Genomic DNA, 23,675 nt, shown 5'->3' on the forward strand with positions numbered 1-23,675 from the left:
AATCACTACGGTGGGCTGGATGGAGGTCACTACACTGCCTATTGTAAAAATGCAGCAAGACAGCGGTGGTTTAAATTTGATGATCATGAAGTTTCCGATATCTCCGTTTCTTCTGTGAAATCTTCAGCAGCTTACATCCTCTTTTATACTTCCTTGGGATCACGAGTAACTGATGTAGCCACATAAGGAGAAGTAGTTTATGAGCTAGTTATCTTTTAAAAGGCTGAGCAACACAGCTCTTGAAATGCTTACAAAGATACTGGATAGTGGTAGCCAGCCATTTAGAGGAATTCTAGGACAGTGGAACTGTGTTACTTTCACCATATATTTCAGGTCAGTGCTATTATCAAAAAACTGACTAGTAACATGTAACAAGTATTGCAGTAAGCACTCCTTACAGGTACCACTTATTTCAAAACAACTTTCTTAGTTTGCTCCAAAGTTAAAATAATAACTAGCAAAGCATTGTTATTGTACTGGTCTAAAAATCATTGTATCCTTTATTTTCCTTTTCACTGTTAAGACCTTTTCACATTTCTAAATCCCAGCTTGATTTCTGCATACTCTAGAATGATATAAAGCAGATAGGAATGTATGTGTATATATTTATTGCACACTTGCACATCAATTCGATGTACATAGTATCATTTGTGGTCCTTTTGTGACGCCTAGCACTCAGAGTATTGCTTTTTTTTTCTTTTTTTTTTTTTTCTTTTGACCTATTCTGAGTAACTGCAGCGCTTTCTTAGCGAAATGACAGGACCAAGCTATTTTTCTGTTGGCTTTGGGCTGTATTTGTGCACTAAACCTGTACTCTAAGAAAATAAATGGAAACTTTTCTTTTAATTTTTTAAAATGAGAATTTTCATTTACACCTACATTAAAAACTTAATGAGAAAAATAATTTAAAATCCTGTAAGTGTTCTGTCTTTAATTTTATGTTATCAACTATAGGACAGTAGAACTATAGATTTTGCACACACTTTATCCCCCTACATTGACTTAAAACTTAGTTCACTTATCCTGGTGGCATCAGAACGTGATTCCACTCTTCCTTCAATTTGACCCAAATTGCATATAGCACTTAGGATTTTGAGTTGGGAAATCAAAGAAAGAAATAATGATACCCAGACAATTCTATCAAGAGTCGTAGAATTCTTAGGATTAAGATCAAAAAGGATAGGAGTCAGGCATGATTGCAAAGTGAACTGCATTATGAACCACATCTTTACAGAGTGACGTATTAAATGGGATAGAGGGGACTCAGGGACTCAGCTGCTATACACGAAGTCAATAAAAACACTCTATATAAAAATAAGGCTCTAAAGGTGCTTCTGAAAGATGTCACCATTAGTAGACTCCCAGGGACAAGATGAAAGGATGAGTTTTGAATTGTAAAGTTAACAACTTTTCATGTTTGGCAGTTAGTCTGAGAGACTTACAGTTTCTTGGCTAAATTACTGATCAATTAAATATTTTCAAATCACATTCTTAAGTTCAAAGAGCCACTTGAACAAAAATTATTTTGGTTTAACCCTATGAAATACCTTTGTAAAATAATTTGTTGCATTGCATTCTTTTCATGCTGCCTTTTACATTGTGCCAGGACCTATGTTCTTTGCTGTAGACTTACATATGGGTGTGTAATATGCCAGAGAGACTTTAAAATATCAGTGATGCAAGTAAGTTGCAAGAGTTTAATGACAAGGCAAAATGTAAGTACCAGTTTCTCATTGCTTGTTTGGTAACTTTCATCAAGCTTCATTTTCCTAGCTCTTGCGTTTCTGTATAGGTCTAGAGAAGGGCTGGCAGCTATAGAACAGGAGATAGGCTGTAGCAGTTTGAACTGAAGTATCTGGAATCTCACTAACTCGTGTGTCATCAAAGCTAAACCAGGCTTGGCTCACTGAGTTCTTGCAGAAAGCAGTGTAGTGGCCACCATCCAGGTCACCAAAGTGGTTCTAGGGGAGGAAGGAATGTCAGACTTAGTATTTACATGGGAATACATTTGACTACTAGAACAAAAAAGGTAGGGCCAAGAAATATTTTTCATAATTGTCCCTTATACTAAATTAAAAGGAAATGATAATTTTGTTAAATCATGTATATAGCCTGACTACTATATTGTTTCTCATTTCATTGAACTGTTTATATATCAGACCCTTTGACTATTTAATGAAATAGGATAGTATTTGACTAATATTAATCAGTTAATATTTACTGAGCACTTACTGTACATAGACTATTAAACATTAGAGGAAATTTAAAAGTAAGTAAGAAGATAGTCATCTTTCCTAAATGAGCCTATAGTTTAATTTTGAAAACAGGCTTCAATAGACTTGAAAAAAGACATTTAATATTGGAACAAGACATTTAAACAACTGCATATTGCTACCGTACAATTTGAGGGGCTTGTGAAGCAACAACCCCTCAATCACTTAGGGTCCAAAAAAGAACCTGTTCCATTCTCTTTTCCCTTGTCTTTCCTAACCCAGTAGAGGAACGTTTGAAACAAAGATACTGGAGAACCTCACTTCTTGGAGGTGGTATGGTGTAGAGCAGGGGTTGACAAACCATTTGTCCACAGGCCAAATCAGCCTGCTGCCTGTTTTTGTATGGGTTGTGAGATAAGAATGCGTTTTATATTTTTATATGGTTGAAAAAGATCAAAAGAATATTTTGTGACATGTGACAATTATATGAAATTCAAATTTCAATGTCCTTAAATAAAGTTGATTGGGAACACAGCCATGCTTATTTGTTTTTTTCACTGGCTGCTTTCATACTACAACAGTAAAGTTGAATAGTTGTATCAGAGACCATATGGCCTACAGAACATGAAATATTTACTATCTGGTCTTTTATAGAATAAGTTTGCTGTAGAAGGAAAAAATAGTTTTTTTTGTAGTCAATTCTGACTGTGAACTCAGCTCAAATACTAAGGAAATACCTTAAGGAACTTGCTTAACCTTTCTGAGTTTTAATTCCCTTATCTATTAAAATGGGGTAATAAGACCTGTCTTATATCGCTATTGTCAGGTATCTCATATGATAGCACATTGGACGTACTTATTAAATGTTCTCTAGGACTTTTATCTTCTTCTCTCCCCTGACATGTCAGAGAAACAACCAAAAGCTGACAATTAGAAGATCCAGGCTCTGGCGCTGGTCCTTCCCATGTGACCTTAAGTTGACATGCTTCAGATTCTTTATTTATAAAACAGTTTCCATAATAGTGTAATGTAATTTGAGAAAAACAAAGCATCTGCTAGATAAGTAGTACCCAAGTTATAATGTTCTGAAGTGATTAGACAGAACACAGCTGGAGTATTACGTTCAATTTTAATGACTTAATGTAAAAACAAAAATTGACATAGTTGAAGAGGGTGAAATATCTTTCTAGACTTCCATTGCCAGCAATTATGGGAGATAATTAGCTAGCCTGAAAGCCTTAGTTACAAAACTATAAGGAATGCTGGATGAAACATGGTAAATATTGTATAGATTGTATAGTGAGAGTAAAACCCCAGGAGTCAAAACCAGAGGAAATAAAAGAGTAATAGGTGTGTGGTTAATGCTGTGAGTGCCTCAGAATAAGGGTAGTTCCTGATATTTGTAACCAAGGTACTTGAGTTTTTAAGGTCACACAAGGACAAGAGGTAAGGACAAGTCTTAGGTCCCAGCAAAGTTGAAGCATTGAATTAAAATCCACACACATTCTTAAAGAGAGTCATCCTCAAAGGATAAACTGGAGGAGGGTGGGGAACGCATCCTCTAGTGTTTGTCTCAGCTTAGGTTCTGGGTGCAAAGAATAAAAGTCATTCCTGGAAGTTTTTTACCACAGACTTGCCTTCTCATTGGTTTGGGATTCAAATTTACACAGGTTTCAGAATCCTGTGAATTTAATGTGAAGTATTTTTGAGGTGGTAGGTAGAAGGAAGAGAATTACTTTTGGATTGATCCACCTTACTTCAGGCTTCACAGGATACCCACATATAAAACCCCAGCAATGTTGAGCTCACAATTCAAAATTACAGAACATGCAAGGAAACAATTCACCGTAAGTAAGTCAGAAGGCAGTAAATAGCAAGATACTTTGAGGACTTTAGATAATTGAATTATTAAATAGAGATTGCAAAGCATATTTAAAATTATAGACATATAAGAGAAGGAAGCTAACTTCAAAAAACAAAACTAGTACTTCCAGAAATGAAAATTCCTTGAAATTAAAAATGTTGTGTAGAGAGATGGGCCCAAGATAGCAGCATAGGATGCTGAGCTTGCCACCTCCCAAGAACACATAGAATGTACACCTATATTGAGAGAAATTCCCCTTGAGAGCCAACTGAAGAGCTTCTGCACAACAAATGCGAGAGAAACCACATAGAGAAGGTGGGAGAACTCCAGGACCAGAGGCACCAGTGAGCGCCATTGTTTGTTCCTCTGCACTTTGATAGTGGGCGGGAGTTCTATCCTGGTGCTCTGGCCAACCTGCAGGGCTGCTGTAATGCATCCCCACCCAGCCAGCCCTCCTGGAGGTACCCCTCCAGCAGGAAAAGTAGAGCACTGTAGCACACACATGAGACCCCTTCACCTGGAGGTTGATCCCTCAGGTTCAGCAGGGTACTGCTACACACACCCACTAAACTGTGCGAGCATATGGGGCTCCCCTGCCCAGAGACAGTGCAGAACTAGCAAAGTGCTGCAGTCCGCACACATGGGGATGCCCTTGCAGAGAAAGTGCGGAGATAAGGGAGCACTGCTGCGTGAGCACACAGGGATGCCCTGCCCAGAGAAAGTGTAGAACTAACAGTGCTGCAGCATGCACACGGGGAAAGTCCCCATCCAGAGAAAGTGCGCAACAAGTTGGGTGCTGCTACAAGTTCACGCAGGGCTGACCTGCCTGGTGAGAGGGCAGAAGTGGTAGGGCACTGCTGTGTGAGCACGCAGGGCTACCACACCCAGACAAAGTGCAGAGCCAGCAACGGATAGTGTATGCACACAGACTAGCCCTGTCCAGAGAGTGTCAAACTAGTAGGGTACTGAATCACACACACTCAGGGCAGCCCTGCCTAGACCTGGCTTGGGCAACAGACAGCAACAGGGCACGCCAAGCACAACAGGCAGCCCCTCCCACAACCGAAGGGCAAGGAAAGGTCTAAGCGGCTGCCCCACCTCCACTCAGATCTGGCCGTGGAGAGCCAGAACAATAAAAAGCTCCTGCACATTGTGTGTACATCAGGCTGCCCTGCTTGGAACCCATTCCTTCTGGCCAGGAGCCACGCCAGGTACCACACATGCCTGACCCGATTACAACTAGCCTGCCAAAACCATCCAGCACACAGGCTGGACAGAGGCCACTTTTTCATGATTGGGAGAGACAGCTGCTTCATCTAACTCATAGGAACAAACACAGAAAGTCAAACAACGGGGAGACAGAAGACTATGCCCCAAATCAGGAACAAGAAAAAATGACACAAAGATAAATAATTTGCCTAATAAAGAATTCAAAGAAATGGTCATAAGGATGCTCAACAAACTTGAGAGTAGAAGAATACAGACAGAACATCAACAAAGAGAAAATATAATAATGGATCAGAGATGAAGGATACAATAACCGTAAGGAAAAATAGAAGGAATCGACAGCAGATTAGTTAACACAGGACAGATTAGCAACCTGGAAGAGAAAAATTAGGTGGAAATCACCTAATCAGAACAGCAAGATAAGAAAAGTTTTAAAAATTGAGGATAGCATAAGAGACTTCTGGGACAACAAACACCTGGCCCATGCGACCACTGCACCACTGGGTCACACAGGACACCATCTACATAAGGCCATTCTGTCAAGACTGGGAGACATAGCAGATCTATCTAACACATAGAAACAAACAGGAGAAACTCAAAGATTCCACCAAAAAACTATTAGAACTAATGATTGAATTCAGTAAAGTATCAGGATACAAAGGTAATATTCAGAAATCAGTTGCATTTTTATATACCAATAATAAACTATCAGGAAGGGAAATTAAGAAAACAATCCCATTTAAAATTGCATCAAAAAATAATAAAATACCTAGGAATAAATTTAACCAAGGAGGTAAAAGACCTGCACTCAGAAAACAATAAAACACTGAAGAAAGACACTGGAGAACATACAAATAAATGGTAGCATATACAGTGCTCAAGAATAGGAAGAATTAATGTTAAAATATCCATTCTACCCAAAACAATCTATAGATTCAATGCAATTCCTAACAGAATACCAATGGCATTTTTCACAAAACTAGAACAAATAACTGTAAAATTTATATGGAACTACAAAAGACCGACCCTGAGAGAAATATCATGCTACCTGATATTAAACTACACCATAAGGCTAATCAAAACAGTATGGTACTGACATAAAAACAGACTCATAAATCAATGGACCAGAAATAAACTCACACCTATATGGTCATTTAATCTATGACAAAGGAGGGAAAAAGTATGTAATGGGGTAAAGACAGTGTGGGGACCGAGCCAGGAGTGCAGTTTCCAGGCTCTTGGCCTCACATAGAAAGGTGCTGGCTCAGGTAGTAAATGGCCATCAACTGCGATTGGATGGCCCTCAGCTGTGGCTAGTTGGCCGTCAGCTGTAACCAGTGAGCCATTGGCCACTAATATAACTGCCGTGGCTACGCTAGCAGAAGATGGGGGCTAGCAAGGAGATGGTGGCTGAGCTAGCAAGCGGCTGAGTGTGGATTGCGGATCGTGTGGCTCCTGCTTCCTCCAACCCAGCCACCAGCGAGACTATAGTGGTATGACTCCCCTATCTATGGCTCGTGGGTGTTCCTTTTTGGCCTCACCATGTCCTGCATTCTTATGTGGGGAGCGGGACCAGAGACCCCACATGAAACCCAGCATGACAGACAGTCTCTTATTAAAAGTTGTTGGGGAAACTGGACAGACAACTGGATGGTACTAAAAAATGAAAGTAGACCACTTTCTTACACCATATACAAAAATAAATTAAAAATGAATTAAAGACTTAAATGTAAGATCTGAAATCATAAAACTCCTAGAAGAAAACATAGGCAACAATCTATTTGACATCAGTTTTATTAATATCTTTTTGGATATGTCCCCTCGAGCAAGGAAAACAAAAGCAAAAATAAACAAAAGGGATCCATCAAACTAAAGAGCTTCTGCACAGAGAAGAAATCCAACAACAAAACAAAAAGATCACCTACTGAATGGGAGAAGATATTCACAAATGATATATCTGATAAGGGGTTGATATCCAAAATGTATAAAGAACTCATACAAACAAATACTTAAAAACTAAATAGTCTGACCAAAAAATGAGCAGGGGACACAAAGAAACATTTCTGCAAAGAAGACATTTAGGTGGCCAACAGATCTATGAGAAGATGCCCAACATCACTGATCACCAGGGAAGCGCAAATCAAAACCACAATGAAATGTCACCTCGTACCATTCAGGATGGTTGTTATCAAAATGTCAGCAAGTAACAAGTGTTGGTGAACATGTGGAGAAAAGGGAACCCTTGTGCACTGTCGGTGGGAGTGTAAATTGATGCGACTACTATGGAAAACAGCATGGCTAGTCCTCAGAAAACTAAGAATAGAAATGCCATACGACCCAGTAATTCCACTTCTGGGTATTTATCCAAAGAAAATGAAAACACTAATTTGAAAACATATATGCAACCCCATGTTCACTGCAGCATTATTTATAATAGCCAACCTAGTTGCAACCTAGTTACAATAGCAACCTAGTTGTCCATCAATAGATGAATGGATAAAGAAAATGTGATATCACACACACACACACTCTGGAACATTACTTACCAGTAACAAATAATGAAATCCTGCACTTAGTGACAGCATGGATGGACCTAGAGGGTATTGAGGGTATTGATGCTAAATGAAATAAATCAGACAGAGACAAATACCACATGATTTCACCTACATGTGGAATTTCAAAAATATATCAAAACAAATGTACAAACAAAACAAAAACATATCCATGGAAAAAAAGAACTGATGGTTGTCAGAGGGGAGGGGTTGGAGGGATGGATGGAAGAGGTAAAGGGGAATACATAATCAATAATGGTGTAATAACTTTGCATGATGACAAATGGTTACTAGATTTAGTGTGGTGATCACATGGTAAGATATATAAATGTCAAATCACTATGTTGTACACCTGAAACTAATATAACACTGTATGCCAGCTATACTTTAAAAAATAAAAAAAAAATTTAGTGTAGAGTTAAATGTACATAGAATTGGAGAATGAAATGGAGGAAATTACTCTAAATGCAGTAGTGTGGTAAACTGAATGAGAAGATTCAGTATATCCCTAGTAAACATTCCAGAAAACAAGAAGAGAGTATAGGACCAAGATAGTATTAAAAGTGATGATCACTGAAAATGATTAATGAAAAATATGAACCTTCAAATTTAGGAAACTCAACAAACCAAGGACAAATACAAATAATATTACAACAAAAGAGAAAAAATCTTAAAAGCAACCAGAAAGAAAAGGTTTCCCCAAAAGAATGACAACCTGATGGTACTTCTCCATTGCAGCCATAGAAACCAGAAATGATAAAACAGCTTCAAAATGATGATAGAAAATAACTGTTAATGAAAAATTTGGTTTCTAGCTAAATTGTTCAAGAATCAAAGTGAACTAAAGACTTTTTCAATCAAAGACTGTCAGATGTGCAGATAACAAATCCTCACTGAAAAGTCTACTGAAATAAGTCCCACACAAATAAATGAAATTGAATACAGACGAATGAAGTGATACATAAAACAGAATGGTTAACAAAAAAATTGGGTAATATGGCCATTTTAACTATGTTGATTCTTCCAATCCATGGAAGGCAGGTGGAGAGTCCTCGAAAAATTACCAATAGAATTACCATATGACCCAGCAATCCCTCTCCTGGGTATCTACCAAAAAAATCTGAAAACATCCATAAAGATATATGTGCTCCGTTGTTCATTGCAGCTTTATTTACGGTGGCCAAGACATGGAAACAACCAAAATGTCCTTCGATAGATGAATGGATAAAGTAGATGTGGTATATATACACAATGGAATACTATTCTGCCATAAGAAAAGATGAAACAGTGTCATTTGCGACAACATGGATGGATCTTGAGATCATTATGCTAAGCGAAATAAATCAGAAAAAATCGAGAAACATATAACTTCACTGATATATGGGATATAAAACTGAAAACAACAAAGGAACAAGACAAATAAAGAAAAACTCATAGGCACAGACAACAGTTTAGTGATTACCAGAGGGTAAGGGGGGAGGGAGATGGTAGATGAGGGTAAAGGTGGTTTACCCTCCTTTATATGGGGATGGAAGGAGCACTGACTCTGGATGGTGAGCACACAATGTGATATATAGATGATATAATACAGAATTGTACACCTGAAACATGTAACGTTACTAACCATTGTCACCCCAATAAACTTTAATTTAAAAAAATTGGTAAAGATCCTGATACATCTAAACCAACAAGAACTGTATAAAACCCTGCTAAATCATGTGTACTTTGGAGGTACCTGTATATATAAAAATGTTAAAACCAAAATGCTGAAAAATAATAATAGTAGTTAGGTCATCAAAATTACAGTGTCTAAGATCCTTCCATCTTTGAGAGGAGGGCGTTCCCGCTCCTTCCAATAAAGTATGGAAGCTGAGGTTTTAAGGGTAATTCCAAAAGAATCTAAATAAAACGTGTAACCTCAGAAATTGTAGAGGGAAAATAAAGAAAACTATCAATTTAGTAGTAGTCAAGACAAAAAGGGGAAAATGACTAGAGAACCAAATTAACATAAAGTACAGAAGATGACAACAGAAACAAATCCAAATTTATTACCAGTTGAAATATAGGGAACTAAAATAAATAAATAAATAAATAAATAAATAAATAAATAAATAAATAAATAAATAAGACGTGTACTAAACTTACTAGACAGAGATAGACAGAATTTTAAAAATCCAGTTCTATATTCTATACTGTCATTCAGAATTCAGAAAGGTTGAATTTAAAGGGATTGAAAAGATACAGAAGGTAGATACTACCAGAAGAAAGCTGGAGTAGATATATAAACAGTTAAAATGGATTTAAAGACAAAAAGCATTATAAATGATACAGAGTCACTTTATAATAAGAAGGGGTTTAAGACACCAAAAAGTTTATAATTGTGAAGTGCTATGCACCTAATAAAATAGATTTGCTTAAAAAATTGACAACTTCAGGGAAATTTTGACAAGTCTACCATCATAATGGTATATATTTATTACATGCCATTATATTAGATATACATTTTTATAATATATTTATCTAACATAATAGTGACCAAATTGTATTTATCCCAGCAATGCAAGAGTTGTAAAATTAGAATATCTATAAATGTAATTGAGCATATTAACAAATTAAAAAGTGTTCAGGAAGCCATAGCATCTCAATTATTGTGGAAAAAAAGATTTAATAAAATTCAGTACCTTCACAAACATGCACAAAACTGTTAGCAAGCTAAAATAGAGGGAAGTATCCATAACCTGATAAAGTATAGTTACTAAAAATTTATAGCAAGCATCATTATTATTCCCTTTAAAATAAAGAAAAAAATTTTCAAAATATTTCTATCAACTATCAATTAGTCAAATTAAAAAATTGTAGAGATAGCTTTAAGCAATACAAGCTTAATTTCCATGACATAAAGAACCTAGCTCCTAATATAGAAATACACCAGTCTCAGCAAATGTAAAAGAATTATTTGCATACAGATAATAATCTTTGAACACAATACGTACAATAAAATTGGCAGTCAATACAAAAAGATATTCCCCCAAATTCCCATACTTTTGGATATTTAAAAAAGAAAACACTTCTAAGTAATTTTTATAGCAAATAATATATCATAATGTAAATTATAAAAACAGAAATAACCAGTAATGAAAATAATATATCACAACATGGGATGCAGTCATGTCTGAGATTGTCTTTACAATAATATTGCAGGGAAGGGAGTGGGTTAGCATTACATGAGTTGGTAGCTCATCTGTAGAGCTGGGCTATGGACGCATGAAGTTCATTATACTGTCCTCTCTACTTTATACATGTTTGATATGCTTTATAATTCAAAGTGTGGTAGGCAGTGAAAGTGGTATATCTAGGGAGACATTTGTAGTTTTAAATGCTTATATTTGAAAAAGACTGAATGTTAATGCACTAAGCACCCAATTTAAAGCATAAGATAATAAATCTGAAGAAAGTAGAGGGAAAGAGACAATAAAAACGAATGAAGCAGCAATCAAAGAGGTAATAAGGTGGATTAAAAAGCCACAATGTTGTCCTTTGAAAAGACTTAAATAATACAGACGTTAATAATGACTGATCAGGAAAAACAGATTCAAGGCAATGGTGAGTAAATAAAATTAGATACGAAAATAAAGTGTTATAGCTACAGGTCCAGCATAAAGTTAAAATCATTTTTAATACACTGAAAAAGTTTTGCCAGCAAACTGAAAACTTCCACAATTGAGAAATACCCAGACCACCACAATAAAGCAAGTCATAATTGTTTTGCTGGTGGAGGGTCTTGCCTTCAATTTGTTAAAAAAAAAAAAAAGCAACACCTGTGAAGCGCACTAAAACGAAGTGCAATAAAATGAGGTATGCCTGTGGTTTAAAATCTTCCCCCAAAGGCAACAGCAGACTTAGATGGGTTTACAGGTGAGTTCTATCAATCCTTCAAGAAACTGTTCCTTAACAAATTACACAAATTTCTGTAGAAGAGGAAAACCTCCTTTTACTCATGAGTTTAGTAGATAAAGACAGTATGATGTAGAAAAGCACAGATCACTCTAATTCAAGAAGACCGCAAAAATGTTAAAATGTAGTAAACCAACTCCAACAAAATATATCTAAGATAATAAATAATAACCAAATCGTATTCTCCTAGCAATGCAAGGGTAATAAAATTAGAAAATCTATAAATATAATTGACCATATTAACAGATTAAAAGGGGTTCAAGGGAGCCATAAATCTCAATTATTGTGGGAAAAAAGATTTAATAAAATTTAACAGCTTTACGAAAACGCACAAAAACTGTTAGCAAAACCAGAATAGAAGTACTCATAACCTGATAACGTGTTGCTACTGAAAGCTTACAGCAAGCATCATGTGATTCTCAATTATTCCCTTTAAAATCAAGGGGGGGAAATGGTACTCACTCAAGACGGTGACTAGTCGAATCCTGGGTTCATGTCCTCCCAGGAAAACACGGAAAAACCCACTGGGCTCGTTTGCATTCACGCTCACGAGACCCACAAGGCTATGAGGCTCTTAAAGTGCTAGTGAGCTCCACTCACCTGGCTCAGCGTGAAGGCAACTGACATTATTTGAATGAGGTTCATTTCCTAATTTTACAGCATTGGCCTGAGTGACAGGCATCTAGTTTAGTGCACATCTAAGGGCCTGCTGGCTGGGGGGCTTCATCTTTACACTCTCTGTGCCTCGCTGTAGCCAGCAGGTACCTCCCAGCTCCCTACCTCTGCTTAGGCACCATTTACACACTCTCCCTGTGCTTTATTCCAGCCAATGTGTACCGTCTGCAGTGCTTTCCTTCTGCCACGCTCCAGAGTACCAGTTATCTCCCAAAGGGGAAGAAGGGAGTTTTTGTTTTTATTGCGGCAACGCTGGTTCATTACATTACATAAGTTTCAGGTGTGCAGCATTACCATTCGACATCTGTATGCTCTACCTGGTACGCACCACCAAGTCTGGGTCCAGTCTGTCACTATACAATTGACCCCCTTTACTCATTTTCCCGCCTCTCCACCCTCTTCCCCTCTGGTAACTACCAATCTGTTGTCTTCTTCTGTGATTCTGTTTTTGTTTCATTTGTTTTGTCTCATTGGTTTTTTATATTTTACATATGAGTGATGTGATATGTGGTATTTGTCTTTCTGTCTGACTTATTTCACTTAGTATTATACCCTCGAGGTTCATCCATGTTGTCACAAACATCAAGATTCACTCCTTTTTTTGGCTGAGTAGTGTACGTGTGTGTGTTTTTCACATTTCTTTAATCCATTCATCCATTGATGGACACTTAGGTTGGTTCCATATCTTGGCTATTATAAAGAATGCTGCAATGAACACAGGGGTGCATATATCTTTTTGAATTAGTGTTTCATATTCTTCAGATAAATACCCAAAAGTGAAATAGCTGGATCATATAGCAGTTCTAGTCTTAATTTTTTGAGGAATATCCACACTATTTTCTATTGTGGCTGTACTAATTTACATTCCCACCAACAATGCACAAGGGTTCCCTTTCCTCAGTATCCTATCCAACACTTATTTCTTGTCTGTTTGATGATAGCCATTTTAGCACATATGAGGTGATATCTCACTGTGGTTTTAATTTTCATTTCCCTAATAATTAGTGATGTTGAAAATCTTTTCATGTGTCCATTGGCCATTTGTAGGTCTTCTTTGGAGAAATGTCTATTTAAATCCTCAGCCCATTTTTAAATCAGGTTCCTTGTTTTGTTGTTGTTGTTGTTGAGTTGTATGAATTCTTTATATATTGTATATTAATCCCTATCAAATGTATGATTTATAAATATCTTTTCCCATTCAGTAGGTAGCCCTTTCCTTTTGCTGATGGTTTCCTTTGCTGTGCAGAAGCATTTTTTAGTTTGATGTAGTCTCATTTGTTTATTTTTGCTTTTGCTTCCCTTGCTGTTACTCAAACCCACAAAACATCACTACGACTAATGTCAAGCATCTTACTACTGCCTACGTTCTCTTCTATGTATTTTATGGTTTTAGGTCTTATGTTCAAGTCTTTAATCCATTTTGAGTTAATTCTTGTGTGTGGTGTAAGATAAACATCTAGTTTCAATCTTTCGCACGTGGCTGTCCAGTTTTCCCAACACCATTTATTGAAGAGACTTTCCTTTCTCCATTGTAAGTTTTTGGCTCCTTTGTTGTAAATTAGTTGTCCATATATATGTGGGTTTATTTCTGGGCTCTCATTTCTGTTCCATTGATCTGTGTGTCTGTCTGCCAGTATAACACTACTTTGGTTTGCTTTGTAATATAGTTTGAAATAAGGGAGTGTGATAGTTCCTGCTTTGTTCTCTTTTTCTCAGGATTGCTTTGGCTTTCAGGGTCTTTTGCGGTTGCATGGAAATTTTAGGACTTTTTGTTCTATTCCTGTAAAAAATGCCCTTGGGATTTTGATAGGGATTGCATTTAATCTGCAGATTGCTTTAAGTAACATGGACATTTTAACAATGTTATTTCTTCTAATCCATGAGCACAGAATATCTTAATATTTCTTTGTGTCTTCTTCAATTTCTTGCAACAATGTCTTAGTCTTCATTATATAGTTTTTACTTACTTAGTTAAATTTATTCCTAGGTATTTTATTCTTTTTGTTGCAGTTGTAAATGGGATGGTTTTCTTAATTTCTCTTTTTGATAGTTTGTTGTTAGTGTACAGAAACCACAACAGATTTTTGTATATTGATTTTGTACCCTTTAACTTTACTGTATGCATTTATCATTTCTAGTAGTTTTTTTATGGATTCTTTAGGGTTGTCTATATATAAAATCATGTCATCCACAATTATGACAGATTTACTTCTTTCTTTCCAATTTGGATGCCTTTTATTTCTTTTTATTGCCTGATTGCTTTGCCTAAGACTTCCAATACTATGTTGGATTAGATTAAAAGTTGCAAGAGTGGGCGTCCTTATCTTGTTCCTGATCTTAGAGAAAAAGCTTTCATTTTTCACTGTTGAGTATGTTAGCTGTGGGTTTTATGGCCTTTATTATGTTGAGGTATTTCTATATCCATTTTATTGAGAATTTTTATTATAAACGGATATTGAAACATTTCAAATGCTTTCTGTGCATCTGTTGAAATATTAAGATTTTTATCCTTTATTTTGTTAATGTGATATATCACGTTGATTGATTTGTGGATGTTGTACCATCCTTGCAGCCCTGGAATAAATACGATTTGATCATGGTTTATGATCCTTTTTTTTAAATTTATTAGGGTGACAATTGTTAGTGAAATTACATAGATTTCAGGTGTACAATTCTGTATTACATCATCTATAAATCCCACTGTGTGTTCACCACCCAGAGTCAGTTCTCCTTCCATCACCATATATTTGATCCCCCTTACTCTCATCTCCCTCCCCCCAACCCCTTACCCTCTGGTAATCATTAAACTATTGTCTGTGTCTATGAGTTTTTGTTTCTCATTTGTTTGTCTTGTTCTTTTGTTGTTTTTGGTTTATACACCACATATCAGTGAAATCATAGGGTTCTCTGCTTTTTTCTGTCTGACTTATTTCGCTTAGAATTATACTCTGAAGATCTCAAGTTTATGATCCTTTTAGTGTATTGTTGTATTCAGCTTGCTAATATTTTGTTGAGAATTTTTGCATCTGTGTTCATCAGAGATATTGGCCTATAGTTTTCTGTGTTTGTGTTGTCCTGTTTTTGGTATTAGGGTAATATTGGCCTTGTGAAATGAATTAGGAAGTGTTTCTCTTCCATTTTTTTGGAAGAGCTTGAGAAGGATAGGTATTAAATCTTCTTTGAATGCAGAGGGGAGCTTTTACATGGGTTTGGTGCCCTAATTTTAGTGGATGCCACCCAGAGGATACCCCTTGATAGTCTGGCTCTGGTGGCTATGAGGCCTTGCATTCTTGGGTCCCCCAAGACTGTCACAATTGGAGAGACAGCTCTTGGCAGACTACGGCCCCCCAGGGAAATGGCACATATACAGTCTGAAACACATCCCCAGTATTTCTATGAGAGAAGCCTGTTTGCTTGTCCAGAAGTTTCAGCCTGCGGGGCAGGCTTCCAGTTTGGCACACGACTGGGGGCCATTGGAGGTGCCCTCAGGGAACATTTGTGCTCTCCCTCTGCCTTGCTCCAGCTCAACAGTTTTTCCCAGAAAGGAGATGATACCTTTGTCTGGTGCCTCAATTTTAGCAGCTCCTGCCAGGGAAAACCTCTGCATTGCCTGGCTCTGGTGGCCAGGGTAGCTTGTGTTCTTGGGTCTCACATGATAGTGATGATTGGAGAGACAGTTCTTTGCAGGCTACCACCCCCAAGGCAGAGTGAAACACACCCTGCCTTTCTGTGAAAGAGGCCTATTTGCTGGTCTCGGATCTTCAGCTTAAGGGGCAGGTTTCAGGTTTGGCATACAACTAGGGGCCAGAGGTGCTCTCAGGAATGTAAGCTGGTGAACACCATCTTTGCTCTTTCCCTCTGCCTTATTACTGCTACTGGTATCTCTCATAAAGGACCTTATATACTTGTCTGGAGCCCCAATTCTTGTGACTGCCCCCCAGGGGACATCTCCAGATCACTGGCTGTGGTGGCCAGCAGGGCTTACGCTTGCAGTCTCACAGGAATGTGTATAATTGCATACTTTTAAGCTGCTGCCTGGTGGTCTGCCTTCCAATCAGATCAGCCTGAATCTAGGTGCTAACTGAGATCCTACCCTTTGGCACACTGACAGGTCTTGTAACACCTTCAACTACTGGGAGCCATTTAAAAAAATAACCTGCTTGGACAATCATAAAAGTTTGAAACACATCCAAGAACTAGGGCAGACTTGAACGATAAGGTTTATCTTCTACACAAGGCCACTCCTTCAAAATTATAAGAGATGACTGTTTTATCTAATGCATAGATACCATTACAGAGAGTCAAGCAAAAGAAGAAACAAAGGAATATGTTCCAAATGAAAAAATAAGATAAAACCTCAGGAAAAAACCTTACTGAAATGGAGATAAGAAATGTATCTGACAAAGAGTTCAAAGTAATGGTCATAAACATGTTCCCTGAGTCTATATTTGATACAGTAGAGAAGAGGATGTTACTCTAGATTTCCAAATAGGGGAGTGAGAGAAGGAAAACTATATTTGAGGGCCAGAAAAATTAGAAAGAAGAAGTAAGTCATTTTGAATAAGAAGGGAAAAGAAAAAGTAAAGAGGGATCATTTTAATTTTGAAGGTATGCTTCTGAGAGATGTTAAAGAGGAAGACCAACAGGATTAACATTTTATAATATATGAATTTAGCAATAAGCTGAATATGCAAATTAAACTCAGTGTATCAGAGACTCTAGTGAAATCATACTGGGCCCTGGTGGGATCCTTGTACATCTGACATAGACACAACTGGACCTCTAGGTTTGAGCTGAAGGTGTGTTCTGAAGGATCACTGATGTAGAACAGAAACTCAGAAAATGGCTTGGTGCTTTGGGATGATTGATGTTGTAGGAAGTTCTGGATGATTTGGTCTGAATTATACCCCAGGCTTTCCTTCAGGAATCCTCAATGATGACAGTTCACATAAAGCCAAAGGGAATCCCCAGAGTTTCCTTAGGACAGGCTGTCTACAGGCAGTGAGTCTGTGACTATTATGTACCTAGTGTTTGGGGGTTTTGGCCATAGAGTGGCTCATGATTATTTAACATAAAACTATTGGAACCAATTTCTGCTGCCCCTAGAAGACAATTTGCAAACAGCAAAGATAGTGGCAGAGTGAGCAAAGGCTGGAGTTCCAGCCATTCCTCTTAAGGAGCCCAAGCATGGACTTACTCACTGATGAACTCACTATCTCTGAGCTCCAGCCCTGGGGTCGCAGCTCAAAATGTACCAGGGACATATGGGGAGGAACTGAGTTGTCTGGCTTCATGGTGAGAGACGGAGGGCAGCTTTCTTCAAGACAGAAGTGCTGGCAGAATCCATTGTTTGTTGAGCCCTTCTCGCTGCCATTATGCAGATACAGGCAGGTGCCATATCTGAGCCTCCATCAACCTGGCTAACACCATTCACCCTGCCCTCGTGATTCCCTGAGACCCAGCCCCACTCAACTTTCAGGCCCACCCAAGTTGCTCCCAGAGGCCTTTCCATACAAATGGCTGGTCTTGGCTCATACTGCGTATTTTCCTAAAACCTCTCAAAGGTTCACACACTTCAAAATAGCAGCATCTTGCCTCAGACTTCCCTGAACCCCTTGCTAAGTAGCCCTAAGCCTGGCATTAGTGGCAGCCGACCTCAGTTAGCACCTTAGCCATTCCCAGTCACTTCCAAGCCCAGAACAAGTGGCAACCATCTGTAGGTCACTTTGTAGCTCATACCAAGTGCTCCCAGTCAGGGCACAGGCAGTGGTTGACCATGGTCTGCACCAGAGCACCTCCCAAGAGTCCCCAGGACTAATATACCCCATGGTCAGCTTCAAACCACACAAGACGTCAGAAGGGACTGGCAAAGAATATTTAAAGTGATGAAAAGTAAGGCTCTACAACCAAAATTACTCAGCAAAACTATCATTTAGAATTGAAGGAGAGATAAAGAGAGCTTCCCAAACAAGAAAAAGCTAAAGGAGTTCATCAACACTAAACGAATATTACAAGAAATGTTAAAGGGACATCTTTAAGAACAAGAAAAAGAAAAAAATAAAGATCAAACATATGAATAATAAAATGTAATAACTACTTATCTATGAACAATTACTTTCAGTGTAAGTTAATTAAATGCTCCAATCAAAAGACATAGGGTGGCTGAATGGATAAGAAAACAAGACTCATAGATATGCTGCCTACAAGAAAGAGACTCACTTCAGATTAAAAAATACACAGACTGAAACTAAAGGGATGGGAAAGATATTTCATGAAAATGGAAACAAGACAAAAAAATCCGGGGAGCAATACTTATACCAGATAAAATAGCCTTTAAACCAAAGGCTCTAACAAGAGACAAAGAAGGACCCAGTAATTTTACTTCTGGATATCTATCCAAAGCAATTGAAAACACTAATTCAAAAAGACATATGCATTCATATCTTCATTTCAGCATTATTTATAATAGCCAAGATAATGGAAGCAAACTAAGTGTCCATCAATAGATGACTAGATAAAGAAATTGTGGTGCCTATATACAATGGGACATTATTTAGCCAAAAAGAGAATAAAATCTTACCATTTGCAATGATATCTATGGACTTAGAGGGTATTATGCTAAGTGAAATAAGTCAGACAAAGAAAGACAAATACATGATTTCACTTACATGTGGAATTTTAAAAACAAAATAAACGAACAACCAAACAAACACATAGATACAAAGAACATTTTGATGGTTGCCACATGGGAGAGGGGTTGGAGAGATGGATGAAAAAGGGGAAGGGATGTAATAACTATGTATGGTGTCAGATGAATAATAAAATGAATAAGTGAGTGTTAGATGAGTACTAGATTTATCGGGGTGATCACTCCATAAGGTATATAAGTGTCTAATCACTATATTGTACATTTGAAACTAATATATTAGGTTGGTGCAAAAGTAATTGCAGTTTACAAGGTTAAAAAAATTGCAAAAAGTTCAATTACTTTTGCACCAACCTAATAATATTATATTTGAAAAATAATAAAATTGAAAAATAAAAAAAATTATTTGAAAACCACAACAGAAAAGGAATGTCTAAGAGAAGTCAGGGAAAGAGAAGGAGTAGATATTTAAACAGATAATTCTACAGTTTTCTTTAAATTTGTGTTATTTCAAATAGTTGTATTTTACTCACCACCACTGCACAGAGATTATATTTAGGATGTTTCCGAAAAATTGGACAAATATAAGGAGTAAGATCCAAGTTAGTGAGTGGGTAATGAATATCTGTTCTCAGTTTTCTTTTCATTACACCCCAAATGTCAAACCTGGAGAGATAATAAATGTGTGAAATATAAGGTAAGTTTGTGAACCACTCATGAATGAAGTCCATATACTTTAATTAATTAAAAGGAAAGTTTAAAATAACTTCTCGGAAAGATTATTTGGTGCAGACCTATACATGAAATTTTTTTTTTGTCATCTGCATATATTTAGAGTCTCCATATCCACCCGTCTCACCAAAACTGAGACTGGGGTGGGCCAGGAGCTTGAGTCAGGGTGTGAGACAGTGTAGAGTCAATCAGGTGGGAGACAAAGAAAGGGATATCACTGATATGTGGAGTCTAAAGAACAGAATAAACAAACAAAACAGGAACAGACTCAAAGATACAGAGAACAAACTGATACTTGTTAGAGGGAAGAGGTGTTGGAGGGATAGGTGAGAAAGGTGAAGGGATTGAGAAGTACAAATTAGTAGTTACAAAATAGTCATGGGGATGTGAAATACAGTATGGGGAATATAGTCAATAATGTTGTAAAAACTATGTCTGGTGTCAGATAGGTGCTAGATTTATTGGGGGATCACTTCTTAAGCTATATAAATGTCTAACCATTGCTGTGTACACCTGAAACTAATATAAAATATTAGGCTGGTGCAAAAGTAATTGCGGTTTTAAAGGTTAAAAAAATTGCAATAACTGTAATTACGTTTGCACCAACCTAATAACACTGAATATCAACTATAATACATATATCAATTATAGGATATAAAGTACAACAGAGAGGATATAATTAATGGTATTGTAATAGCTACGTATGGTGTTACATGGGTAGTAGACTTGTTGGGGTTATCACTTTGTGAGGTGTGTAAATGTCTAAATCAATATGCTGTTTTGTACACCTGAAACTAATAATAGAAAAAAGAAAAGAGAAAGGGATAAAGCCAGAAGCAGCATCAGAGGTATAAAAACCACATTGATACTTCCTGGAGACTTCACTCCAGCTAATCCTGTTCACTCTAACCCAGCTGCCTCTGTTTTCCCTATCTTGGTTTCAGCACACGTTGTCTCGGCAGTGTCCTGTTTTCTAGCTCTGAGGTTTTAATATATCTGTAATAAGATAAAGATTTGTGAAGCTCTTGTTACATTCTCTAGTTGTTATTAGATCAACTCAGCTCATATCAGTATCACCGTAGAGCTTCTTTAAAAATAAGTTATGTTCCTTTTGGAAAAAAATGGATAATTTAGATTTGGGGCAGGGAAATTATTGGCTGAGCTTGAGATATTCTTATGCCAGGAAGCAGGAAACCTGTTTGCAAAAACTAAGGGAATACCATATGACCCAGCAATCCCATGCCTAGGTATCATCTCAAAAGAAATGAAGACTTATATCCACATACAAACCTATATGCTAATGTTTATTGCAGCTATATTAGTATCTGCTCAAACTAGAAACAACCCAAAATGTTCACCAACTGGTGAATGGATAAACAATTATAGTACATTCATAAAATGGAACACTACACAACAATAAAAAGGAAGGAACCACTACGACATGCCACAACATGAATTAATCTCAGAAACATTATGCTAAGTGAAAGAAGCCAACCATTCCAGAAAAGGCCAAACTATAAGGATAGAAATCAGATCAGATGTTTCTAAAAGCTGTGTGTGGGCGAAAGGACTGATTTATAAAGGAGCATGAGAAAATTTTTTGGGGTGATGGAAACAGTCCTATGTTGGCTGTGATGGTTACATGACTGTGTGCCATTTGTCAAAATTCATCCAACTATTCACCTATAAAAAGGATAAATTTCATACAAGGATAAATGTATATACATGTATATAAAATATACATATACACATGTATATAACATATTCATGTATATAAAATATATACATTATATATATGAGTATATGTAATATACTTATATTAAAGTATAAATCATACTTTAATAAACTTAAACTAACTAATAGGGTCAGAGGAGCACGCTTGAAGGTGCTTCCACTGGCCAATTTTGAACAATTTGAACATCAAGAACAATGATGATAGTAATGAATATTAAATACACTATGTTTAAAAATATCCATGGGTCCAGAGAGATACTAATTACAGAAGGGAAACCATACCTTTAAATGCTGAGATCTTACATTCATTTTAACTATGGGATCAAGCTTAACGTCACCAACAGGGGGACAAACTTTTATTATGTGCCTCCAGATGTAACATGATGACAAGTACATAACATTACCGACGCTGGATTCTTGTTTAAAAAGTTTAGCTTCAATCTAACCACAGGGAAACAATTAGATAAATCCAGAACAGGTACATAATCTGAACAATGGACTCCTCCAAGGCTCAATATGAGAAAAAAAATGTTTAAATATATAAAAAGGGGGTAATTTTTTCTAGGTTAAAAGAGACTAAAGAGACAGCCAAATGCAATCCATGACCCTTGATTGGAAAAAAGTTATGAAAGATATTTTCGGGATAGGGGAATTTAGATATGGATTGTATTTTAAGTAATATAAAATTACTGTTAAATTTCTTAGGCATGGTAATGGTGTGATTTTGTAGGACAATGTTGTTATTCTCAGGTGATGCATGCTGAAGTATTTAAGCATGAAATGCCATGGTGTTTGCAGCTTACCTCAGATGGTTCCGGTAATAAAATGAAAGGGAGGAAGGAGGACAGGGAGGGAGGGAAGGAGGAAGACAGACCGAAAGAGAGAAAGGAAATGTGGGAAAGTCACCAACTAATTAAGATTTTAAGGTATGTGGGTCTTCAGTATATATCTTTTCAACTTTTTTATAGATTTGAAACTTTTTAAAATAAAAATTATGAGGGAGGGCTATAAAAACTAAAACAGTGAAGCTTAGGCTCCACCTCAGCCCCGTGGAATTAGAATCCCCAAGGACGGCTCAGCGAATTTATTTTTTTAAAGCACCCAAAGTGAGTAGATAAACAAAATGTGATCTACACACAATGGTATATTATCCAGCCATAAAAAGGAATGGACTTCTGGTACATGTCACAACATGGATGAATCTTGAAAACATTATGCCAAGTGAAATAGGCCAGCAAAAAGGACAAATACGTGATTCCACTTATATGAAGTACCTAGAATAGGCAAATTTATAGATACAGAAAGTAGATCAGAGGTTACCAGGGGCGAGGGGAGGAGGAATGGGGAGTTATTGCTTAATGGGTACAGAGTTTCTGTTTCGGGTGATGAAAAAGTTTTGGTGATTATTGCACAACATTGTGAATGTAATGAAAGCCAATGAAGTGTTACACTTAAAATGGCTAAAATGGCAAGTTTTATGTTACATATGTTTTACCACAAATTTTTAAAACTTAATGTAATATATTGAATACCATTGAATTATACACTTTAAATGAGTGAATTACATGGTATGTGAAGTATATCTTGATAAAGCTGTTCAAAAACATCTGCTCACAAAGTGTCAAAATCCATACCTTTTTAAGTGAAAGATCATTATTTTTGGTGCTTTGGAAATACTGGCCCTCACAGCTGTTTCTTGCTTGGTTTCACAAAAGGAACAGTGAATTTGGTTGTTCCACGTCAGTGTGTCTTGTTGGAAAAAACACTGGAGACAGTCCTGTTGGGTAAAAAGCATTTGGCGACCTGATTGGATCAACTGCAACTTGACCTCCTTGTTTATATTAGAAGTTTGGAAGATCTGTAGACATAGAATCCTTGGTGCTTTTTTTCAAAGTCAACCATCCAGGAGACACCAGTGTCTCAAGCGGCAGCCTGGAAGGGTGTACAATCCACCTGGCAAAGGAGGTGCTTCTTACTCACTTAGTTACTGAAATGATGCGAGTGCCCATCTCACATCTCAGCTCTTAACCAGTATTTTAACGTTTCTGGTTTATTTCAGAATAATATTGACTGTGCAG

The 23,675-nt window shown here is 37.0% G+C and overlaps 2 protein-coding genes across 4 annotated transcripts in view; one reads left to right on the plus strand and one right to left on the minus strand.

The window, feature by feature from the left end:
- USP8 (ubiquitin specific peptidase 8) overlaps positions 1-2,747 on the plus strand; it is a 51,587-nt gene extending 48,840 nt beyond the window's left edge. For all 3 annotated transcript variants that reach the window (XM_081049895.1, XM_081049897.1, XM_081049896.1), the window contains one exon: positions 1-2,747. In XM_081049895.1, coding sequence (XP_080906021.1) covers positions 1-186 — 186 coding nt within the window. In that variant the 3' untranslated portion in view covers positions 187-2,747.
- The window catches only part of USP50 (ubiquitin specific peptidase 50), a gene marked incomplete at both ends in the record, with an annotated part of 27,178 nt that continues 5,272 nt past the window's right edge, over positions 1,770-23,675 (minus strand). Inside the window, 3 exons of the mRNA XM_081049898.1 lie at positions 1,770-1,961; positions 19,665-19,797; positions 23,232-23,374. Coding sequence (XP_080906024.1) covers positions 1,770-1,961; positions 19,665-19,797; positions 23,232-23,374 — 468 coding nt within the window. The remainder of the gene's footprint in view (positions 1,962-19,664; positions 19,798-23,231; positions 23,375-23,675) is intronic.

This window comes from Rhinolophus hipposideros (assembly GCF_964194185.1).
Source record: "Rhinolophus hipposideros genome assembly, chromosome: 5".
Taxonomy (NCBI): domain Eukaryota; kingdom Metazoa; phylum Chordata; class Mammalia; order Chiroptera; family Rhinolophidae; genus Rhinolophus; species Rhinolophus hipposideros.